We start from the raw sequence: 24,107 nt of genomic DNA on the forward strand, positions 1-24,107 counted from the left end.
GTTGGGAGACATCTTTCCCGGGGGTATTGCGCGACTAGCTTCATTGTTCCGAAGAACAAAATCATTCTTCTTGAAGTAGCATTCTTTCACGCGCTGATTGTAGTATTTTTCTAGCTTTTTCTTGTATTTGGCTTCACTGATGATAGCCGCCTATCTGCGTCCCTCAAGCAAATTGAGATCCAACCTCCTTTCTTGCTCGTTATCCGTCTTACTCATCATGAGCACTCTATAGGATGGGCATCCAATCTCTGCTGGAATCATAGCCTCCGTTCCATAGGTTAGGCTGAAAGGGGACTCGCCATTACTGGTTTTGCTTAATGTCCTGTGCGCCCACAGGACATTAGGTAACTCCTCGACCCATGCATGGGACTCTCCCTCAAACCTTTTCTTCAGCCCATTCAGCAAGCTTTGGTTCGCGTGTTCCACTTGACCATTCCCTTGAGGGTGGTATACTGAAGTGAAGACCTGATTGATGTGCAATTCCTTGAACCAACTGGATATCTTCCTGTCAGTGAATTGTTTGCCATTGTCGCTCACGATTTCCATAGGCAGGCCAAAACGGCATACGATGTGGCTCCAAATAAATTGCTTCATTGCCTCGGCTGTAATTTTTGCCAGTGGCTTGGCTTCAACCCATTTTGTGAAATAGTCTACTGCCACTACCAAAAACTTTACTCGCCCTGGCGCTTGTGGTAAGGGACCCACAATATCGATTGCCCACTTGTGGAAAGGCCATGCAGAGGTCACCGGAATCAAGTTGTTCTTTGGCCGCATGGTATTTGGCGCATAGCTCTGACACGCTTTGCATTTTTGGATCTCTTTTAACGCGTCCAAGTACATGCCTGGCCAATAATAATCTGCGTTCATTGCCTTGGCGATCACCATGCGCGGGCCAGCATGTATTCCACAGATTCCTTCGTGTATCTCTCTGATCACATAGCTTGCTTCCTCAGCGTCTAGGCATTTCATGAGTGGTCCAAGATAAGAGCGTCGATATAACGTACCATCGAGCATTTCGTAGTTCTGCGACGTGTGTCTTATCTTCCTCGCCTGTGCGCGATCGTCTGGTAACTTTCCCTCCTTCAAGAATTCCATTATTGGAGTTATCCATGATGAAGGTGTTGTGTGAATTACAAGAACAGACTTCGCTCCCACCGACGGGTTGCTCATTACTTCCACCCTGACATCTTTGCCAAAATGATCGAAGCTGGTTGATGCCATCTTGCTTAGCGCGTCGGCAGACTTATTTTCACTGCGCGGAATGTGTATGATTCTGAAAAGGTCAAATTGTTCGGTGAGTTTCTTCGCCTGCTCTAGATACAGAGGCATGGTGTTCTCCTTGGCATCATAAAGGCCATTGACTTGTGCTGCTACCAAGTATGAATCTACATGAGCCTCTAGCTTTTTAACTCCGAACTTGTGCGCGATGCGCAAACCAGCCAGCAGGGCTTCATACTCAGCTTCATTGTTGGTGCTCTTGAAATCCAACCTGATTGCGTAAGTATACTCATGATTTTCTGGATCCACCAATTTGAGGCCTGCGCCGGACCCTTCGTTGTTTGAAGCTCCATCAGTGAATAATCTCCAAACGTTTTCTTCATTATTGGCTTGCGGAGGGTCTACTTCGCGCTGAGCCTCTTCGACTTTTCCTTCAGGGATTTCTGCGATGAAATCAGCTAAGACTTGTCCCTTGATTGCTGGACGAGGCTTATAGGTGATCGTGTGCTCCCCTAATTCCAGCGCCCATTTTGTCAGCCTTCCTGAGAGCGCGGGACGTCGCAAGACTTGCTGGATGTTGTAATCAGTCAGGACTTCAATAGGATGACCATTGAAATATCTGTGAAGCTTGCGCGACGCATGCGTTAGTGATAAAACTAACTTTTCTATGATGGTGTAGCGCGTCTCAGGATCTGTCAGCACCCGACTTACATAATAAATTGGTGTTTGGATTCCCTTGCGATCCACCAATAATACTGCGCCAATGGCGCGCTCTCCTGCTGACAGGTACAACGTTAAAGTTTCACAAGGTAGTGGAGCTGTGAGCGAAGGCAGATTTATCAGACATTCTTTTATCTCACTGAAAGCTTGCTCGGCCTCAGGCGTCCACTTGAATTGGCTTTTCTTTAAGCAATTTCTCATTGTGTTAATGAATGGGGTAGATTTGCTTGCATGGTTTGCTAGGAACCTGTTAATTGATACCAATCTACCATTCAACTTTTGAACTTCCTTCATGGTGGATGGTGAGGGCATGCCGAGGATAGCCTCCACCTTCTCTGGGTTCACCTTGAAACCATCCTTGGTGACCATTACGCCGAGAAATTTCCCTTCTTCAACACCGAATGTGCATTTGCTCGGGTTGAGCTTCATGTTTACTTCCTTTAGGCGCCGAAGGGTTTCTTCGATGTCTTTGAGCATTTGTTTTTGCTCCCTGCTTTTAATCACCAAATCATCCACGTAGACTTCTAAGTTTTTTCCAATCTGCTCGTTGAAAATTGCATCCATGAGTCTTTGGTAAGTGGCTCCTGCATTCTTCAAACCAAAGGGCATTTTTGTGTAACAGAAAACGCCCTTGTCAGTTCTGAAAGCAGTCTTGTCTTCATCCTGTGGTGCCATTTGAATTTGGTGATAGCCCTTATAGGCATCCAGGAAACATTTGAGCTTAAATGGCACCACAGAGTCCACCTTCATGTCAATGTTTGGGAGGGGGTAACAATCTTTTGGACACGCCTTGTTGAGGTCCTTGAAATCAATGCACATTCTCCATGACCCATTGCTCTTCTTTACCATCACAGGATTGGCTACCCATGTTTGATATCGTATTGGGCGAATGATATTCGCGCGCAGTAGATCTTTTACTTGCTTATTCATGGCCTTTGTCTTCTCATCTCCCATGACTCTTTTCTTTTGAGCAATTGGATCCACAGACTTGAATGTGTTGAGAGAGTGCTGCGCCAGGTCTCGCGGAACCCCAGTCATATCAGAATGTTGCCACGCGAAGACTGACATATACGTTGTGAGCAACCTTTTCATTCTCACTCTTGTGTCATCTGATATCGTAGCTCCGATTGTGATTGTTTGTTCTGGGAATTTTGGGTTAAGAATCCATTCCTCTGGCGCGTTGTTTGCCACTGGAAGCTTCATTCTCCCCTCTCGAGGTATACTTATTACTGCGCATAAGTGATCTCGGTACACAAATGTTACTCCTGTTGGTGTTGGGAACCCCAACGCGCCATGCGCTGGTGACAGTATGGCGTTGAATTGAGCAATCGTTCCTTTGCCCAAGATCATACTATGGCATGAAGTGGTGGGCAAGACCAGGAAGTTGACAATTTCAGCTCGCTTGTGCTTCTCATCCCCCATAGTTAGTTCGAATTGTATCTGACCTAGGGGGTGAATAATTTCGTTTGAGACACCCGAGATTGGTGCACTCACAACTTCAAGCCTTGCTTGGTCTGCTGGATCCAACTTCCTGAAACATTGCTCATACATGATGTCTGACTCACTACCGGTGTCCACCAGGACTCTTGACACCTCATAATGAGCGATGTGTGCAGTGATGACTAGAGGGCTGCTGATAGACGGGCCTCCTCTGATTCTTGGAAAGATTACTTGTTGCTCGCGCCAATCCCCTTGGATTTGCGCGCTTCTCTTCCTCGATCTTTGCCCTTGCCTTCTTCCTTCAGCTACACAAATTCTTTTGAATTTTTTACTGGCTGAGCCTCCGTCTGGTTGTTCGTTCTCTGGTCTTGGATATTTTACCAGGTGAGCCAACTTGCCTGATTTCACATCTTTTTCGATCGCATCCTTCAAATGATGGCATGCATCAGTGTTGTGCCCTGTGGATTTGTGAAACTCACAATATTTGCCACTGTTCGGTGGTCCTTTATGGAGTAATGGCCTGGGGTTTTAAACTGGACATTCTATGTGCTTAACACTTGCGAAGGCGTTTTGGTGATGGGAGTCCATATTCTTGGTAGAGGTCTGTTAGGCTCTCTGCCGCCTTCCTTCTTGTCACCTTCTCCGCGATTAAGAATGTCTTTTTGGGGTTGGGGTGAACTTTGTTGCGCTTGCTTTTCTGTAGGAGAATAATTGGTTTGTTGCAACCTGGACCATACGGAGTTTTGTTTGCGCCTCTTTTCATTGTTGCGTGGTGCTTCTGTTTGATGCCCTTTATCTCTTGCTCTGTCTTGGGCAATTTGTTTTTCATTTCGCGCGAAGACTCGCGATGCTTCCATAAGCTTAGCCCAAGTGGTTGGCATGCCTTCTCTGCTCACGAGAGCTCTGCGGAGTTGATCACTGCGCACACCTTGTATAAAGGCCACGCGCAAGAGTTGTTCAGTGATGCCTCCAATTGCAAGAGATTCCTGATTGAAACGAGTTATGTAGTCTTCAATGGTTTCATCATTCCTGCGTACGCAGTGCATGATGTCATCGGGGTCGCGCGTGTGTCTGCGCTGCTGTACAAAGTGAGCCTGGAACTTTTCCAATAGCTCTTCGAACCCATCGATTTGTCCTGTCGGCAAGCTTTCGAACCAGACACGCGCTGCGCCCGTGAGGCAGCGAGCAAACATGTGACACCATGTTGGCATCGTCCAGCTTTCTAAGTTTCCAGTGTTATAAAAACCTTGTAAGAAATCATCTGGATCTGTTGTACCATCGTACTTGCCTAAACCACTTGGCATCTTGGTTTTGTGTTGAATGGGAGCCTTCGCAATGCGCTCAGCGAACTTTGAATGTTTTACCAAGATGGCTGGCCTATATGGTGTGGTTACGTCCACTTGCTCTTTCGCTTGTGGGTTGTATGGTGTGTATAAATCCATATCAGCTTTGGCTCCAGGTGCTATGTGCATGTGTGCGCGAAGCTGTGAACCTCCTGCATGAGTATCTCGCGTCTTCTTCATGCTGTGCACCTCTTCCTCATCACTAATATCAGCTTGTTCGGTGTGAACAGAATGACCGTCTTCTAGCGCGCGCGTCTTTTTTGTTGTTCCCTGAATGGTTTGTTTATCAAATGCGAGCCTTTGTGTTAAATCGGCTAACTTTTTGTGTTTTACCAACTCATTGTATTTGTCCATTCAACGCCATTGTTCGTTTATGAGCCATTCTTTAGGGTCATTGGTTTCAACTTCCGGGCCCATTGGTCCTTTTTGTTTTGCACCAGTCAGATTTTGGAACGTGAGATCGTCTGGGGGAGTTTCAGTTTGACTATGAGGTGTTGTGTTGAAGGGATGGTTACTGGTGGTGCGCGCAGTGTCACGCGGCGCCCTCAGAACCTGATGTCCCTCATTAACATCCTCAAGCTCATTATCCTCCAGAACTTGATCATTGTTTCGAACACCGGAAACCATGGTGAAGAGAAAATTGATGAAATAGTAGTTTTGTTGCCGTTGTAACAGGTGATGGCGCCAATGAAGAAGCGTGTATCGACTTACTTGTATACGATCAACGTTCCTCGGGTACGAGTGTGCTATATCACCGATGGTTTTCCGAGATACGAGTTCTTCCACCTACAAAACGAACAGCACCGTGAGCTTACCCCTCAGAAAGGGACAGAGGGGTCCTCTTTGGGGTAACCCTCCGGTGTGAGAATCAGGTATTGTAGGAGAAGATAATCAGGATGTAAAAATGAGTAAAGGACTTAGAATATATTTTCTTGCCTGCCTCCAACTGTGGAGATGGTGTGGTATTTATAGTATTAGGGTTTCCAATGACTGGGCTCAGACCCAATTAGGGCCTTTTTGGCCTCCTCCTATTGCTTCGCGCCACGTGTACTTAGGACACCTGGTGCTTTTTTATTGATTATTCTCTGACCAAGGTATTTCACCTGACCCATGTGCCATCATGTGGTGGCACATGGGCTTTGCTGAGTTGTCCACCCTTCATTGGCAGCTGTCAACATCAGCACATTCTTTATTCCTTAAAAGATACCTTCTGGAAGGTTGCCTGATGAGTACAATCATGGTTGTCCTTATCCTGATTTGGATTAGACTATTGTCTCATTTGTTGTGTGTCGCTTACGCGCGGCCTTTATGCGCCTATCCCGGGGATGCGCAAGGTCTTCTCTTTATTCTTACAGATGTTTCATGCGCTTGCGCGTATGTGATATGCGCCACGCGCAGATGTTTCATGCGCTTGCGCATAGGTTTTGGCTTTGTGTCTTCATGACATCCTAATTTCAAGCCTCTTGTCTATATCTTGTGGGTTGACCCGCCCCGCTCGATGTTAAGGCGGGTGCATAGCCCTTCAGAAACAATTAATTTAGCTTCCAAGTCAAGAATAATTTGTTGGAAGAACACAAAAATATCACAATTCTAATTAGTCCCAGAAATTTGAAGCAAGAAATTAGGTGCAATGTAACAAGAAAGAAGTAAAGAGAAAAAAAATCGGGATTAGACCAATAAGTTTAACTTTATCATGTGTCAAATCCATCCAAGACATGTCAAGTCTATGTTCGGTTGAAATCATGAGTTTAGAAATAGACGAATACTTAAACTTTACATGAAAAACAGTTAAAAAACAAAACCATGAAAAATCAAATAAAGTTACCAATTATGCCCATGAATAGATAACAATCGACCACAGTTTGGGGAAAGTCAAAAGAAAACGAAAAGATAAAGAGACAAAGGAAGCATACCAGAAAAGAAAATTGCATTGGCTTCATTTGCCTTTGATATTTAATAATACTAATAATCAATTTTTAGACTATTTTTATTACAAATTAGAGTGGAGTGGTGACTCATTAAGAAGTGCGATGTGTTGACAACGACCATATGGCGTGTGAAGTGTGGTTATTGGATTCATTTGCAAAAAGTAAAGATTTTTCATGTTTGAAGAAGAAGAAGAAGTGATTTTCTAAAGTTGGGAAGATCACATGAAAAATTAATTAAATAAACATTGACTTTCAGTCAATGTTGTTAAAATAGACATATCTAAAATGAATAAATAAGAAATGACCAATACAATATAAAAGTATAACAGGATCCATGAAAAATCAAATAAAGTTACCTATTATGCCCATGAATAGATAACAATCGACCACAGTTTGGGGAAAGTCAAAAGAAAACGAAAAGATAAAGAGACAAAGGAAGCATACCAGAAAAGAAAATTGCATTGGCTTCATTTGCCTTTGATATTTAATAATACTAATAATTAAAAAACAACTAATAAAAATAACACATGTGTAAAGCGAAAGTTAACCCTTAGCAGACGACAAAAGGTAAGGGCTAAGTTTAAGCTGACATTTGCATGTGTATTCATTGGAATGGTTGTTCTTGTGAGTCGTGCCTTAGCTTGTGGCAATAAGTGGGGCCTAAGCCTTAGCTTACGTGTAAAATCTAGCCGAACTTTACACGTGTATTGATTTGATTGGCTGTTTTCGTTAGCTCAGCTTTAGTTGATGCCTAAGTCTTAGCCGGCGAGACTTATTTGATATTGCGTGACCGATTGGTTTTGGATGTCTATTTTTTTTAGAGGGATATTGGTTTTTAATACTCTCAACTTTCACCCGTTGGTTAATATCACTCCCAACTTTCACTTTATCTCTCACCACTCCCAACTTTCAACATATTTGTTTTTATCACTCCCCCGTTAACTGACGACTAACGCTGTTAGTGAAGATGCTGACGTGGCTTTTTTTTTTTATTTTTTTTAATTAAGTCAGACATGAGGTGGCATGCCTACTTGGAAATTACCTTTTTTTATATTAAACATTTATATATATATATATATATATATATATATATATATATATATATATCAAACATCAATAACAATACTTAAACAAAGCATGAGGTTCAACAATCTACAAATCAACCTCACCATCACCAACATCATCATCCCACTCGTCACCACCGGGTATTGAAACCCGAGCTCCAGATGTCGATAGCCCCGGAATCACAAAACCCACCTCCCATCATCTTCAATTCCAAAAATCTCATCCAGAAGCTCCGGATACCAATTACACCAGTCATCTTCAATTCCAGATTCCTATAGCCCCTGCAACACCTTTTGGGTTTCAATTACACCTTTATTCACAACCAAATTCAACTTCTTATCATCCAACTTTAAGCCGTATGGAATCTCATCATCATAGCTTGGAACCCTAACGATATCAATCGAGTGGATTTCCGGCAACGGTGATGATTTTACCAGCGGAAGGACATCGATTGGAGTACAGATTGCCGAATTCATCGTCTTCCACTGGATTATCAAGCTAGGGTAAAAAAAACGGCGAAATTGGATTCAGGTGGTGAGTCATACGGGTTGTTTGGGTTGAATCATAACTGGTGTGATGGTTTGAAGGTGAATGATAATGTGGATTGTGTTAATTTTGATATGGATTTTAGGGTCTAATGGTTTTTAGGGTTTGAAGTTGAATTACAACGTGGATTGTGTTATAGATGTTTGTTAATATAAAAAAGGTAATTTTCAAGTAGGCATGCCACCTCATGTCTGACTTAATTAAAAAAATAAAAAAAAAGTCACGTCAACATCTTCACTAACGGCGTTAGTCGTCGGTTAACAGGGGAGTGATAAAAACAAATAGGTTGAAAGTTAGGAGTGGTGGGAGACAAAGTGGAAGTTGGAAGTGATATTAACCGACAGGTGAAAGTTGAGAGTATTAAAAACCAATATCTCTTTTTAAAATAGCTAAAAGTCAATATCTAATTTGACAAAAAAGATGAATTAACATGTTTGTTTTCGTGTTTTGACTTCATAAAAGCTCGTTTCTTTTGGTTTACAGGGTGACCCCCTTCTTTAGGGTTGGATCCGTACCTCCTCTCCATCCTCCATTTATCTTCCTCCTTGAAGTTTGTATGCTTTTAAAACACACACATACAAGCGTACATTTTTTTCACAACCAATGACATGCTAAAAAACCAGAAAAATCACATAAACAAGCGCGCATATCACCACCATCATTACTATTTTGCTCATCTGAAAATCCGGACGCTACTCTCTCCAGACATAGAGTGTAATAACTTTAAACAAACACTCATTTTATTACTGTAAGAGTAACATTATAATGCAATGGGCCTTCATGATGATCTCAGATTCGAAACCTGACTCAATGGTTTTCTCATAGTGGTGGGTTTCCTCCTTGATGATGTTCTTGGGTGAGTCAGGCCTGGAGAGTCAAAATCCGTATGGATGTTGATATCCCGTCTCAAGAAGACTCACTCGGTATTAGTGGTGGATTCAAACGCTATTTAAAAAAAAGAGTAATATTATATCATATAATAAAACGAAAATATCTGATAAATAAAAAAAGAAGATTCTATTCTATGAAGTAAAACGTTAAAAATTTTCTTAGCTTTTTGGTAGGTTCATTTATAAAATTTAATGGAGTGAGCAAGACTTATTTGTCACATACTTAATGATTTAACCATACAACAACGAGATACCAACCGTTTGAGTTGGGTGTTGACTCTTCTAGAACCAATCAGCCCAAACCAAAAGCAAGCAAAGTTCTCACAACACTGGGCCCAATGGGCCCACCTCCAATATTTATATAATCCAACCGGCTTAACCACTAATCACTCACTAAACTCTAATAAAACCCCAAATTCATTTATCTCCGGCGACATGATCGGAAACCTAACAACTTTCTCCGGCGTAATTTCCGTCCACCTACATCCTCCAATCTCCATCAAATCCACCTCAATCAAATCTCCTGCGGCGGTTAATCGGCCGGAGAGTTTGTATGAAGTGTTACGAGTCGAGAGAACCGCGACTCCGACGGAGATTAAGGCGGCGTACCGGAAACTGGCTAAGGTTTACCATCCGGATGCTTGTGATGTCAGTTCGCGTGGTGGTGATGGTGATTTTATTGAGATTTATAAGGCTTATGTGACGTTGTCGGATCCGGTGACTCGAGAGACGTATGATTTGACGTGTAGCGGCGGAGTGAGGCGGAAGGTAGGGTTGGATACGGCGGTTGGACGGAGGCAAGGGTTTTGTAGTTGCCGCCGGTGGGAGACTGATCAGTGTTGGTAGATATGATATTATTATTACGGGAATGAATATTTGTATAGGTATAATAGTTGTAACCAAAATATATAAATATTAAAAACATATAATTAATTAAAAATCATGTGTCCTTCTGCTCAGTTTTACGTGGTTTGTTCAATTACGTAACTTTAGGTATGTTTTTAAATTAATTGTAATAGACATAGGAGGTGTTTGAGATTGCTTGGGATTGCTTATATTGTGAGAGGAAAAGTTGCATAAGTTACGCTTTTGTAACTTATTAATTTAATGAAAAGTTATAATGAGGTAAAATAAGGAATCCCAAACACCCCAATAGTTAGAAAAAAAACACTAAAATTGTAAGTTTTAAAAGAAGTATGACAATCACATGTACTAAAATGACACTAAACTCGAAAATATATATAAAAAAAGTGTAAATCATTAACAAATTAATTCAAAATGTATTAGAATGACACTTGACTTGAAAATATATATAAAAAAAAGTGTAAATCATTTAACAAATTAATTCAAATTCCACAATTTAATAAACTACTAAGTCTATTAAATCCACACACCATGTGAAATAGGCGTTTTCTTTTCTTTTTTTTGGAGATCAAGGATTCAAATTCAATAGTACATATTAGATGGATTTGACAGTAAATTAAATAAGACCAAATTAAAATTAAGTTAAATGAGTTGAGTTCCACTTTAAAAGTTTGGCTCTACTCACTTCTCCTTCGTTGAGGTGAGGTGAAGTGAAAGCAAAAGACCACAATCATGATGGGCGAGCCATAACAACATTATCTAATCGAACCATACCATACATCGGCCACCTCAATATATCACGCTACTAACACCATCACGATGTGTTAGACCTTTAGTCTTATGTTATATTTATGCTAACCCAATGTGTATACTAGTCTTTAAAACTTATAGTTTTTTATGTTAACATAAATTCCCTCATACTTTATAACCTCTCAAGTGCCATTTATTGTTTCTTTGTTGTGGGTTCTTTTAAAAGTATTTATATTTTTTAATTAAATGAATACATGAACATTTGTTACAATTTTTTTCCTAAACGACTTAAATTGAACAATCATGATACTTAATTATTATTGAGTGTTTGGTCATTTTCACTTTATATATTTGTTGTGGTTACTACTCATGGTTCAATCGAATAAATAGAAGCTATCTAAGAAATGATTTTAAATTTCACATTTTTTTAAATAAATATGTACACAGAAATATCGAATCTTACGAGACAAAATTAAGCCGAGTTTAAGCGATTCAAACATCAGTTCGTACGAGTTTGGCTCCTCTCGCTTATCAATGAGCCACGACAACGCTATCTAATCGAACCACACCACACATCTGCCACTGCAACACTTTCACACTACTAACGCCATCACAACATGTTAGACCATGATCTTCTGTTTATGCTTATCTAATGTGTGTATTAATCTTTCATAACTTGTAAATTATTTGATAGATGATGTGACATACTAACAAATAAGTTACTATAGTTGTTAAATGGTGAGATGGTAACCCAAGAATTTGTATAATGTTACATAGAACCTTAAGGTCCATCCTTTCACTTTGAGCTCCCTCAAAGACAATTATTTTCTCTCAATCTGTAGTATTAGAGAAGAACAACGGAGATTGTAAAAAACAAAAGTTGGTGGTTATCTTAGTATTAATACTTTACTTTTTTAAACCATTGTAGTTTGATCCTTAAATATTCTGTTGATAAAAGAAATTATTGTAACCCGAAGTCCTTTCGAAACTAACTTTTCAGCCTCTACTCCAATTTTAACTTCTAGAAGAGTACAATCATATAAAATAATTGTCAAGATAAACCATCACTTTATTATCTATTTTTTCTTCCTAATGTGACATTATTGTCTTGAAAAGGGATGAATAAGATATTTATAACTAACCCAACTAACTTAGAAGAAGCTAAATAATTATCACACTTACCACTGTTTGTTGTAATACAATCATGATTCTTCCACAAATAAATACATAATGTTATAAAAGAAAATTTTAAAATAGTATAGTGTGAATTATCATAATGCATCTAATATCAACTTAAGATCCCACTAAGAAAAGGTAACTTATAATTAAAATAATCATCAAAGTTAACCTTGCTAACACTTCAATATCATGTGTCCCTTAAACCAATGGATTTCATGCAAAGTGTTCCCTTTGCGTGAACTAAACAAGTTTCCCCTTTTCAGGAAAGTAGGCATGGCCATTTACAAGTAGACAAGGTGCGGGTCCGGTGGGGCAGGTTTTGATAAAAACCATGTACCAAAACGTCAACTAAGATTTGAAAAACGATAAACCAAACTGGCTGGCTGGGTGGACAGGCTAGCCAGTTTTAGTGGTTTAACGGTTCGAGTGTTTAACTGATTTTTAGTGAGTTTTTCAAAATGGTTGGTTTGTATTAAGAGTCTTAAAGGCATAAGATATTTGGACAGACAATATATCCGGACACCATGCGTCACGTATAGGTCTATACTAGAGGTGGCAAAACAAACTCAAATGGGTTGTTTTGGGTATATTTGGATAATTTTAAAAATTGAAATGGGTCAGGATGGATCAAAAATTTTCCAAGAAGGTAAAGATGAGTCGGGAGAAATGCTAGTGATTTGTAGTTATAGGTCAGAATTAGTTTATTTATGGTTAGAATGGACTAAAACAAGCTCCATCCAATTTTATTTAAAACAAAATCCACGCAACCAAATAGAAACCAAGAAACCGACTGAAATGGAAAAAAAGCAAAACCAAACCGGAAAAAAAACCCGAAAAAATCGAACCTGAACTGATACAAAACCGGTTTTTTTAATGGTCGAGGACGACGGGGAAACATTTTAGTTATTTTACATTTGACGTTTTTTATTTATATTTTGAGTTATTATTTTTTTTATCAATTTTATTGAATTTTTTTAAGAAGTTTTTGAAACCCTTTGTATTTTAACCTTCACTTGGGTCAAGATGGGTTAACTTTACTCATCTTGACCCATGCCCATCCTAACCATTCGTTTTAAAAATTCATCATGATCCATGCTCATACTGACTTATACCCATTATAACTCATCACCCAAATCTATCCAAATCCATTCACATTGCCACCTCTAAGACCTAGTCTATACGATTTGATAAAGACAACTTTTGTCAGATTATGTTCATATACCTCGTATGAATTGTTTATTTATTAATGTTAATTTTTTCATAAGATCGTATTTTCAATTAATTAAAACTTTTAATAAGAGAAACACACATTTAAGAAAAAAACATCTAATATATAATTATAAGATAAAAACACTTAACTTATAAATAAAATATATCTTTTTAAAAGTGTTTCATTCTAATTGAACAATCTATAAACAACATAAGTGATTCAGAGGTACCGGCCTTGCTATTCGTAGGTTGTTCAATTGGTATAGAGAAAAAAATATATGAATATCTAAAATGTTTTTTTGTTTATAAATATGTGTTTTTATTTTATAACTATGTGGGATGTTGTTTCTTAAATTATATATTTTTTATTAGAAGTTTAATTAATTAAAAACAGGATCTTATAAAATAATTTAAACAAAACTAAAAAAAATGTTACTACACGAGGCGTATAAGAAAAGATATCCATATACTAAGTGAAAGTGATTATGGTTGCAAAGTATCGATGATTATTATTGATAAACAATGACCCTATATATAGGGAAGAATACAACTAAGAAATAAGGAAAGGATATACACAATGAATACAATGATTATCTCTAAATAACTAACTATAATCTATTCCTAATTTACATAATAATTGGCTGGCTAAGACACCCCCTCAGTTTGAGCGGGCGGAGGACAGACGCTCAAGCTGGACCGAAATGATTGGAATAGTTCACGAGATAATCCTTTGGTAAATATATCCGCATACTGCATAGAGGATGGGACGTGAAGAACTTTAATGTGCCCAAGACGAACCTTCTCTCTAACGAAGTGTATGTCAATCTCTATGTGTTTTGTCCTTTGATGTTGAACCGGATGATTGGACAAATAGACCGCTGAAACATTGTCACAAAAAACTACTGATGCGCGCGTTAAAGGAGTGCGAAGTTCGAGCAGCAGATTCCTAATCCAAGTCGTTTCTGCAACCGCATTTGCAACTCCCCTATACTCAGCTTCCGCACTGGATCGTGAGACAGTAGGCTGACGTTTAGCAGACCAAGATATAAGATTTATCACCAAGGAAGACACAATAACCAGATGTCGAGCGTCTCGAATCTGGGCAACCGCCCCAATCAGCATCAGAATAGGCAACCAAGTCATGTGAATCAGATCTCATGATCCGTATACCATAGTCAATTGTTCCTTGCAAATAACGGATGATACGCTTCATAAAGGCAAAGTGAGGATCTCGAGGCTCATGCATGAAGAGACACACCTGTTGAACTGCATATGACAAATCTGGACGAGTAAAAGTTAAATATTGCAGTGCACCCGCCAGAATCCGATATAATGTCGGATCCGAAAATAGAGCTCCATATGTAGCACTTAATTTAGATGAAAGATCAACCGGTGTTGAACAAGGTTTGCACGAGGACATGGAAGCGCGGGTGATTATGTCTTTGGCATATTGGGTCTGTGACAGGAAAATACCATTCTTTTGCTGAGTAACTTTTATTCCCAAGAAATGATGTAGACGACCCAAATCAGTCATGGCAAATTCCCTTGAGAGCGTGCCAATAATGTTGTTTAAGAGACGGTCATTAGAAGCTGTGAGGACTATATCATCAACATATAATAATAAATATGCGATATTAGACTGGTCCTGTTGATAAACAAATAAAGACTGATCACAGGTGCTGCTACGAAACCCCTTGGGAGTAATAAAATTAGCAAAACGGGTGTACCAAGCCCTCGCTGCCTGTTTAAGACCATACAGTGATTTCTTCAACCGACAAACGTGGTTAGGAAAACGTTTATCATAAAAACCCGGTGGTTGATGCATAAAAACCATCCCATGTAGTTCCCCATGTAAAAAAGCATTCTTTACATCAAGTTGATGAATAGGCCAAGTCCTTGACCATGGGACTAAATGTCTCATCACAATCGACACCAACTGTTTGTGAATTTCCATAATAATTGGCTGGCTAAGACCAAGGGGCTGTTTGATAGGCTCTTAATAGCCATTAAGAGGCTACCTCAACCTCTTAATCGTTAAGAGGTAAGTCTGAATGGTTAAGAAGTTACCTCTTAACCATTCAGACTTATGGCTACCTCTTAACCATTAAGAAGTTATAAACCATTAAAAAATAGCCTCTTAATGACCATTAAGAGGCTACCAAACAGTCCCTAAGTCTTGAGTTTAGTGGTTATAAAATAAATCATAATTTTACCTCAATAATAAAACTCTAGAAGTGACAAACGTTATAACTGAGAATTTACCATATTATAAATTTCCAACAGTCTTTAAAACATTTGGATCTAGCAACACCTCTTTTCTATATCCCCAAAATTAATGCAAGAAACATAGCAGCTTTTTGCCCAAAAGAATGAAACTGAAGCTTACCATTTTCAGGTCAAAAGTAGACCACGCCACGATTAAGACCCGTTGCTTATCGATGAAAAACATCAGGAAATGTGGTGTTGTGTGAAGAGGTTAAAACGGATAGCTAATACTTAAGAATTACTATTAAAAAAGTTCTCAAAAAGCAACAATTTAGAACCAAAATGTGCAATTCCCATTACAAAATTTCATGACTTTGTACAAAACAATAATCTCTGAATTACTTACAAGCTCCCTAACATAGAGTTTATAAGTCTCATAACCACACGAATACTGGAAAGCTCAGCAACCGAAGTTGTGGAATCACTCATCTGATTGTTTAGAATCGAGTGCACTTGTTCAAATATGGGCCTCACATGCAATGCAATTATCTCGTCTGTTGGTTTGATCGCCACCACCACATCCATCATCCAATTAAGCTTCTTAGATGTATCGTTTCCAATATCACACGCCAATTGCTGCAATAGTGACAGCAGTACCCCTTGGCTCAGAGGAACAAGATTACTCGTTAATATCCCCTGTAGATTAACCTGCGATTTTTTAAACATAAAAAGTATCAAAAGATCAGCACAAGGGCTGTTCACAAAGCTCGTGAATTGCTCGAAATCAAATACTTCGTAAATGAGCCAAACTGAGCCCGTTACGCGGGCTGCACGCAAACACACACACACCACACACACACTCACACATATATAAAACTAAAAGCTGTATGTTATTTTTAATAAACTTAATATTGAAAACACTCGTTTTGACTCAATTGAAAACTTAAGCCTAAATTTAAAACCCAAGTTTGGATTTATAAATACGAATTCTATAGTTTATAAATTCTGCATTATTGTATGTTACAAATATTATTTTTAGGTTTTATATACAACATGTGTCAAAGTTAAAATAAAAAATAAAAAACTGAACAAGCTCGGTTCGAGCTTTTGGCAAGCCGAGCCCAAGCTCAGCATTTCAGCTTCTTATATAAACGAGCTGACCCGATTCGGCTCAACTTATCGACAAGCCGAGCCCAATCCAACCCATCTCAGACTCGCGTACATCCTTAATCACCACAAACCTACAAGTGAATAAAAAATGGGTAAAAGAAAATAAAGAAAATGCTGTATTTGTAACGCACAAGACCTCCTAAAAATAATTATAGGAGGTATTGTTACATTTGACATGCTATTTTATTACTTGAAAAAAATTTGGAGAAAATATGGTTTTGGTTAACCTCCTGGTTTGACTCGTTAAACGTACCTGAGAGCATAACCAGGAAACGATGCGAACATCGCTTCTTTGCAGGGCAGCAGTAAAAGCCTCCTCAAATTTGTGCTCATATGCTAGCCTAGATAGCTCTTTTGTGGGGTCCACTGGTGCTTCAATCTATATAAAGAAATTACATAATTATAAAATGATCTTTGAGTGTTTTAACATAATGTAAGAGTAAAACCTACCTTTTCATGGAAAACACCTAAAGGCCCATTACTTAGTTGGCTTATTAATGGATTTGCTATTTTAGAATTTGCACCAGCAACTGAAAGAGCCGTTAACTTCCTTTGACCCTCAGCAAATTCATTGGTCAATGCTTGACTTAAAGATAACGCTGAATTGATAGTATCCTGAAAGAACCATCATATAACATCAAACAACATATATTAAATCATTTTACAAATAAACAATCATATTTAATAATGGTGATTTCTTACTCTCAAAGTAAATGCCAAAGAAGAATGCATGGACTCAACTTGCTGCTGAGTTGCAGTTGTGTGTTCCATCATTCCCTTGTGGAATGTGGAGTCAACTTGGTCAAACATTGACTTGCAAGACATCTCAAAGGCGGGAACAACAGAAGACTCCATACTTGACCTAAGTGCTTCCTGTAACATAAACACAACAATTTTTGAAAAAAATTACATGGCGGTACATTAATACTATGGTTTTGGTCCCTAGCTTAGAAAGATCACATCCATTGGTCCTCATTAAGAACCAAAGCCATAAATTTGTAAAGCTAGACTCAGAGTCCCAGATAATGAATTGGTCTTCACTGGTCACGAATCAGATTTTTAATTCTGATGACTCCTACATTCAGACTTTAAGATAACATTAAATAATCACACATCACGATTTGTATAACCGATTGCTCTACTAACTGCTGTTACGCAATTGTCCTCGAAACAATCATTAGTGCATTGTTGAATATTCACCAAGCCTCCAAATTGATAAATATTATACTCCAAGCAAAAAGTTGTTAATTATAATTATTACAATTATGCCATTAGAAAGTAATACGTGGAATATAAGCAACAACACAGTTGTGCATATCAGCAACCACGTTAGTACAATCATACACCACTAGTCCTAAGTTCACAAAAACTAAAACCAGGTGAGTATTAGGACTAATGGTGTATAATTGTATTAATGTTGTTAATATACACTGTTTTTCTGTGCTTCTATTTCTCGTAACAGCACCGAGCAGATGCAAATCGATTATTTGAATAGTGAATTGTGATTATTTAATATTACATGAAAGTTCAAGTGCCAGAGAAATCAAATTTGAAACTCTTAAAATATGATTGGGTCTCGGTCCGCTTCGGTTTTTGGTGTAACAGCAAATAATGAACACCCGTGGGACTATCCGTGTAATTAATAATAATTCTATATTCATTCAAAATCCCGGTAAACAAGGCTCTATAGAATCTAAAAACTTTATGATTCATCATTATCATACCTGTAGAGATTGTTTGCCAGAAGTTTGAAATTGAGTTTGAATTTGCCTAGACACAGTAGCTTCCAGTTTGGAATTAACCGCTTTGTCCAGTTGGTTAACAGCTTTATCACCTATTCCCCTCTACACGAAGATACAATTACAATTTCATCAGATTATTATTGTAATAATAATGTTCTTTGATGTAAGATTTAGTAACCTGGAAGGCCTCTGTGACAGCTGTCGAGACTGATTTCTCAATAACTGGAATTACCGAGCGTCCGACAAGTGGCACCGCTGCAGCAATTTCTTTCTTGAGCATTTTCTCTGATGCTACAAGAAATTCTTTGTGGCTATTTGAGGCGGAATTTGATATTTGTTGATGATGGTCTTTGTTTGACTTTTCTTGTTTTGCAAACTCTTCTTGTAAACGAGCCAAATAAGCATCAGAATTAGCTTTATGAATTTTCTCCATGCTTTTGCCAATGGCTGATTCTATCCTTTTCCCTTCTTTTGTTATTGGTACTGCAGTAATCACTGGAATCTGTTTCTGGATTTCCTTTTGGTTGATCAAAATCTGCAGAGATTAAAGAAAATTAATTAATTAATTTCTTTAAAAGAATTAATTAACAGAGGGATATTTATTACCTGATTAAGTGTTTCTTGCATGGACTGAATTTGTGAAAGCATACTGGAACTCACTCCTAGCTCATCATAAGAATTAGTGGATTTTAAGACACTTGAAGTTTGACCTGATACTTGAGCATTCTTTTTCTTCTTCTTCTTCTTTTCTCGTGAAGTGGGACTCGCAGATTGAACTAAACCAGACACAGACATCTCAACAGATCCAGCTAGATCAGTTGCCACATCATCAACTTCATCCTGAGCATCTGCAATTTGATCCAACTGTTTAGACTCATTATCAAGTGCCATATCAAGCCCTAGCCCTAATGCCTGTGATGAGAAAGTTCTAGATCTGTCCTTTTCTTCATACGCAGAACTATTAAGGTCACCCACAACCTTAAGCTTCACCTCAGCATTCTGTGTATCAGAGTTGACCACCACGTCATGCATACCATCAATATGATTCACTTCAGCGGATGATGTGGCCATCAACTCAGCAGGAGTTACTAGATGAGTCGGATGCTTAAACTTAACCGTCTGATCATCATCACCATCCAACGAGGCGGCATTCGACATATTTGAACGAGCAGTTTCCAAATGTATGTCCTCCATAACTTTCTGATCATCATAACCATTCAGTTGCTGACGTGGCTCAAATCGGCCAGATGGACTTTTAAAGTCAGAAACTTTTCCCGACAACTTAGGGCTAGATTGAACTGTTGGCGATACAATACATGAAACATTGGTATTCGTATCCTTCAGCTCATTAGGGCTCAATGTTGGTGCCACATCAGCCTGAGCCATCTCATCCAAACCAAGAACCGTTGCATCAACGGTTGAACCAGATTTCTCAAACACATCATAAATGGGAGGTGGTAAACATAGAGATAAGTCTAGAGCATATTGTTGAATGGCTTGTGTTTGAACACAGTAAACCTGAATGATGTGAGACCCGTTTGGCAATAGATTACTAGTGCCCGTAAAGCTCAATATTGGCATAGTAACAGTGAACTCAGCAATGTAGTCCAAACGTGTTGTTTCCGGATTGGGCCCATAATCCAAGTGTACAGCATATATAGCATTTCTCTTGGCATTTGCTAGTAAGAGAAGACCCGATTGAGGTAATGCAACTACTTGATTATAAAATGCATCTTGGGGTCTCGATTCAATAGAGCTTTTTAATTCCAGTGTTTGAGTACAACGCCATGAGTCAGCATCACTGGGAAGTAACCATCCTTCTTCACTATCAGAGACCCATATTTTCAATTCACGGTTCAACGGGCCCTGTAAATAATTAGTTGTTAATCATATTTAACACGTCAATTTTTAAGATATTATAATAATTGATTTAGCACATACCCCTGTGATAAGTGTGACGTGATTTGGGCGATGTGGAGCGGTTAAGAACGTAGCAGAACCAACAGGAAGGCCGTCGTGTGGCCTCAGTACTGCAATAGGTGATGATTTGCGATCTTCCCAAATCTTTATCTGTTTGGTCAAAATATACCTTCCTGTTACTTACGCATTATTAATAAAATGGAACAACAAAAAATCATATAAATTAATCTTCAGTCAACTTGTGCATCTTCTTTAAGTAACTTTATACCGATGTTTTTAATATGTTTTGTTTCCTTATTTGATGGTTGCAGTTTGTGTGTCTGCTTTTTTGTAGAGTGCACATAAATAGATAAGCAATTGTTTATGTTATGCTTAATGTACATTACAATCATTATACATTATACTTACAATATGTAGGGATTCCGGTCATATAGAAATTTGTTGGAATTCTTCACTTAAATTTAACAAAATGAGCAAACGTAGATGCTACAGCGTGATATCAGACATCTTAGACAAACTTTGTATTTGTGAGGAGGACCAGGTGAATACTCTTCTAACTATTTCATAGTTTTAAATCCAATAAAAACTATAGCTAAGAATGGATATTTTAAGCCAGCTTTAATGCGATTGAATGTGCATATTATTGCTGAAAATGAACCACATGGTAATAATAAACAAGATATTTAATTGACTGCATACGTCACTTGCACATTAAAATGTAAATGAAGCAATGAATGACATACAAATATTTAATGACCTTCTTAATATGGTCCGTCCTCTGGCTGAAGCTTCAGCAAGTATTTTCTTAGTTGATTCAAAAAAGATGAACACACGATGCATTCATGTAAAGAAAAAAAATTATAGTGGTTTTAGCATAAAATGTGCGTGAAAACATAACGAAAAAATGATAGTAGGTTTCGGGTGTTAAATGTTAAAATACTATATATTCAACTCCGGTTCTTCAAAATAGGTGAACTAGACAAGAACACTTTTAGCACTTCAGGGTCACAAGACAAAAAAATTGCATTGATTGATTTAAAATTCCTACAGTCAACACAGTCAAAGGTATTAGAATTGACATCATATTAATCAACTTTTGGTTCTGGAAGCTCGGGTTATTACTGTAGACTAATATGCAGACTATGGTAATAAACCGAGCTTCCATACCATAAATTAACTGATACGATAACAATTATAGTACCTTATCTTTCAATAAATAAAACTACAAATAAAAGTTCGTGGTCAATCATAACTACTTACAGGTAAAAGCACCAAATTTTTCACAATATTTTGTAATCCTTTACATGATACAGTGATACTGATAGTTCTTTAGATTGTAAATTAAATATGCAATATTCTAATAAGGGAATGCCATATGTTAGTGTTAAATTAAAAGAATAGATTACGTGCAGCCAACTGTAACTGCTTCAGGCTACAAACAAAACTTGATAGTCCTTTGTGATGACATTGGTTACATAAAATGTTCATGCATACAATAACATGATGTCACGTCTTAGGGGTAAAAACTAAGTAGGTTATTGTTTATGTGATAAAAAATGCTACTGATGAGTTCCTATTCATTTTCCCAAACAAATGCATGTCAATTAAACGAGATCATAGTTCATTAAAGACAAGTACAGAAAACATATAGATATTAGGTTTTATATAAATTTGCACAAAAAGATATCTTTAAAAACTCACCGTGCCGTCTACCGAAGCAGAAACTAGACGCGAAGACATCCATTGACACATGGATAGATCTGTAATTTCACCATCATGCTTACCAACAAAACTAACTCCATCAATCAACTTATCAATAGGGCATATGAGAGGATCATCTGCTGAATATCCTTTACCTCTCCCAACCTTTGTAGTATCAAATCCAAGAATACGATTCTCGATTGCCACTACAAGAACTTCCTGCAATACATCAAAAACCACATCCAATTATGATCCAATTACTAGACATGTCAATTCGAGTTATCTTCCATTTCAAACGAGTTAAAATGGGAAACATTACTTGTTTATGGCAGTGCCAACAAACCCTAGAATGAACATATTCTCCAACTCCTAGAATTTGGACTGCAGTAACTATCTTTCCTGTTATCTGTGGCTTATCTTCCTCATCAGGACCTTCTAGAATCTTCCATACATAAACTCCTCCATCCGTGCTTGCACTGCGTATACGAACTTCAGTATACCACAGAGATCAAAACAAAAAATAGATAACTTATAAAGTAACAAGTTCTACCTGGCAAGAAGATGAACCTCCTCTGCAAAGAAAGACATGTCTGTAATCCTCTGAGAAAGAAAGTTAAACTGTTAAAACGAACAGATTGTATAATATGCTAAACTAGGGACGTAAACAAGCCGAAAGCTCAGCCCGCTTTAACATACAAAAGCTCGTGCCCGGCTCGTTTCAAGCTCCTTTTCTAAAGCTCGAGCTTCGCTCAGGCTCAACTCGTTGATTATTTACTAACTAATTTCTATACACTTTTTATTACTATTATATACTTGAAAATAAACTTAAACGAGCCAAAGCTCCGCTCAAGCTCGTATGCAGTACCTTGAACAAGCCAAATCTCAGCTCGAGCTCGACTATGCAGTGTAAAACTAATACATAAAAGTTAAAATTTAATAATACACAAGCTTTATTTGAGGCACAAGCTCGATAAAGCTCGGCTCCTTTTGAGCTATTTATCAGTCCGATCTCGAGTAACTCGCTGGCAACTCAGCTCGTTTGCATCCCTACGCTAAACCTATTTAAAAACTAACCAAACCAACCTGAACAAGACCTTTAAGCAATGATCTCAAAGCAGTATTAATATTAAGCACCCTAATTGTCCCTGTTTTCAATCCATAACATATATAACTCTTGTTAACCGCAATCTGCCTTCCCACCACCAAATTCGGATCCGACCCGTACTTAGTAATCGGCGTAACCTCAAGCTGAGGCTGAACCTCTCCATCCAACCTAACATCAATGTCGTAAACCACCCGATCACCGACCAAATGCCGCCCCTTGGGCATCTTACTACTCGGCATCCGCACCGGACCTGAGCTAAAGTTCAAATTAGTTGGAATTGGCGGCAAAGGCATGGATGATTGAGATTGAGACGAAATATTATTATTATTATTATTATTATTATTATTATTATTATTATTATTATTCGGAAGCGGAGGCTGTGGCGGTGCGGTTAGTAATGCCATTAATCTAGCTCCATGGTTAGGGTTAGGGCTTGTAATGTTAGGGGTGGGTGGTTGAAGAGGAATGGTGGTGTACGGTAGGGATCGCTGGTGGTGCAGATTGGAAGGTGGTGGCGGTGGGAGGTGGTGGTGGAAGACAGGCGGAGGATAAGAGGCGGCGGAAGACGGTGGTGGAATGTGGTGGTAGGGGTTAGGGTTTTGAAGTGGTGGTGGGTTGAATAAGCGTTGAATGTCGAATGGTTGGTTGTTGTTTGGTGAAGAAGCCATTGGTGTTGGATTTGGTTACTGGTTATAATAATATTAATATTAATCGGTGGGATTGATCGGAACGGAAAGTGGTGAGTTAGTGATATGTTCTCTCAAGAGTGAAGAGTGGCGTATGGGGATGAACGCAGGGTATTTGTTTATTGGGAAACCAAAACCATTGACCAAGGCGGCTGAGTTTTTCTTTTTCTTTAACATAGTCCGGTTACACAGGTAACCTAATGACAAAACACGATCTTATGTATACATTAGTGATCCCGGACATAGCAGGGTCGTTATGATAAATCCCGGTTAAGATTGAATTTGAATTTAAGACGATGTTACAACCTCTATCTCAAATATCCACTTCCATTTCAGATAATGATAATTAAGTTATTATTTGTTTAATAAGCATTTAAGTTTTTTTTTAACAGCCATAAAACATTAATAAATGTAATTAGAGTAAGT

At 38.3% G+C, this 24,107-nt stretch overlaps 2 protein-coding genes across 2 annotated transcripts; one reads left to right on the forward strand and one right to left on the reverse strand.

The window, feature by feature from the left end:
- The first annotated feature begins 9,585 nt into the window (after positions 1-9,585).
- On the forward strand, positions 9,586-9,996 carry LOC143531051 (chaperone protein dnaJ 11, chloroplastic-like). Its single transcript, XM_077026441.1, has one exon. It carries the CDS (start codon positions 9,586-9,588, stop codon positions 9,994-9,996), a length of 411 nt encoding a protein of 136 aa, XP_076882556.1.
- Positions 9,997-15,594: 5,598 nt separating this feature from the next.
- Positions 15,595-23,735, reverse strand: LOC143531083 (enhancer of mRNA-decapping protein 4-like). Its single transcript, XM_077026465.1, has 12 exons — positions 22,974-23,735; positions 22,441-22,490; positions 22,210-22,366; positions 21,891-22,109; positions 20,211-20,339; positions 18,876-20,135; positions 18,448-18,804; positions 18,252-18,371; positions 17,230-17,400; positions 16,978-17,142; positions 16,781-16,906; positions 15,595-16,065 (listed from the first exon to the last, which is right to left on the reverse strand). Exons 1-12 carry the CDS (start codon positions 23,661-23,663, stop codon positions 15,760-15,762), a joined length of 3,750 nt encoding a protein of 1,249 aa, XP_076882580.1. The 5' UTR covers positions 23,664-23,735; the 3' UTR covers positions 15,595-15,759.
- Positions 23,736-24,107: the final 372 nt, after the last annotated feature.

This window comes from Bidens hawaiensis, unplaced genomic scaffold (genome assembly GCF_021521415.1).
Source record: "Bidens hawaiensis isolate Kalapana, Puna unplaced genomic scaffold, B.hawaiensis_p1.1 tig00009076_1, whole genome shotgun sequence".
NCBI lineage: Eukaryota > Viridiplantae > Streptophyta > Magnoliopsida > Asterales > Asteraceae > Bidens > Bidens hawaiensis.

What these genes read in the sequence shown, in the direction of transcription:
- LOC143531051 (XM_077026441.1), top strand. Translation starts at nt 9,586, where the DNA reads ATGATCGGAAACCTAACAACTTTCTCCGGCGTAATTTCCGTCCACCTA.
- LOC143531083 (XM_077026465.1), bottom strand. Translation starts at nt 23,663, where the DNA reads ATGGCTTCTTCACCAAACAACAACCAACCATTCGACATTCAACGCTTA. An exon ending in ACGTCACACTTATCACAGGG is followed by an intron (nt 20,136 to 20,210) that starts GTATGTGCTAAA and finishes AATTATTTACAG; the next exon opens with GGCCCGTTGAACCGTGAATT. An exon ending in TGCAAGAAACACTTAATCAG is followed by an intron (nt 18,805 to 18,875) that starts GTAATAAATATC and finishes TAATCTCTGCAG; the next exon opens with ATTTTGATCAACCAAAAGGA.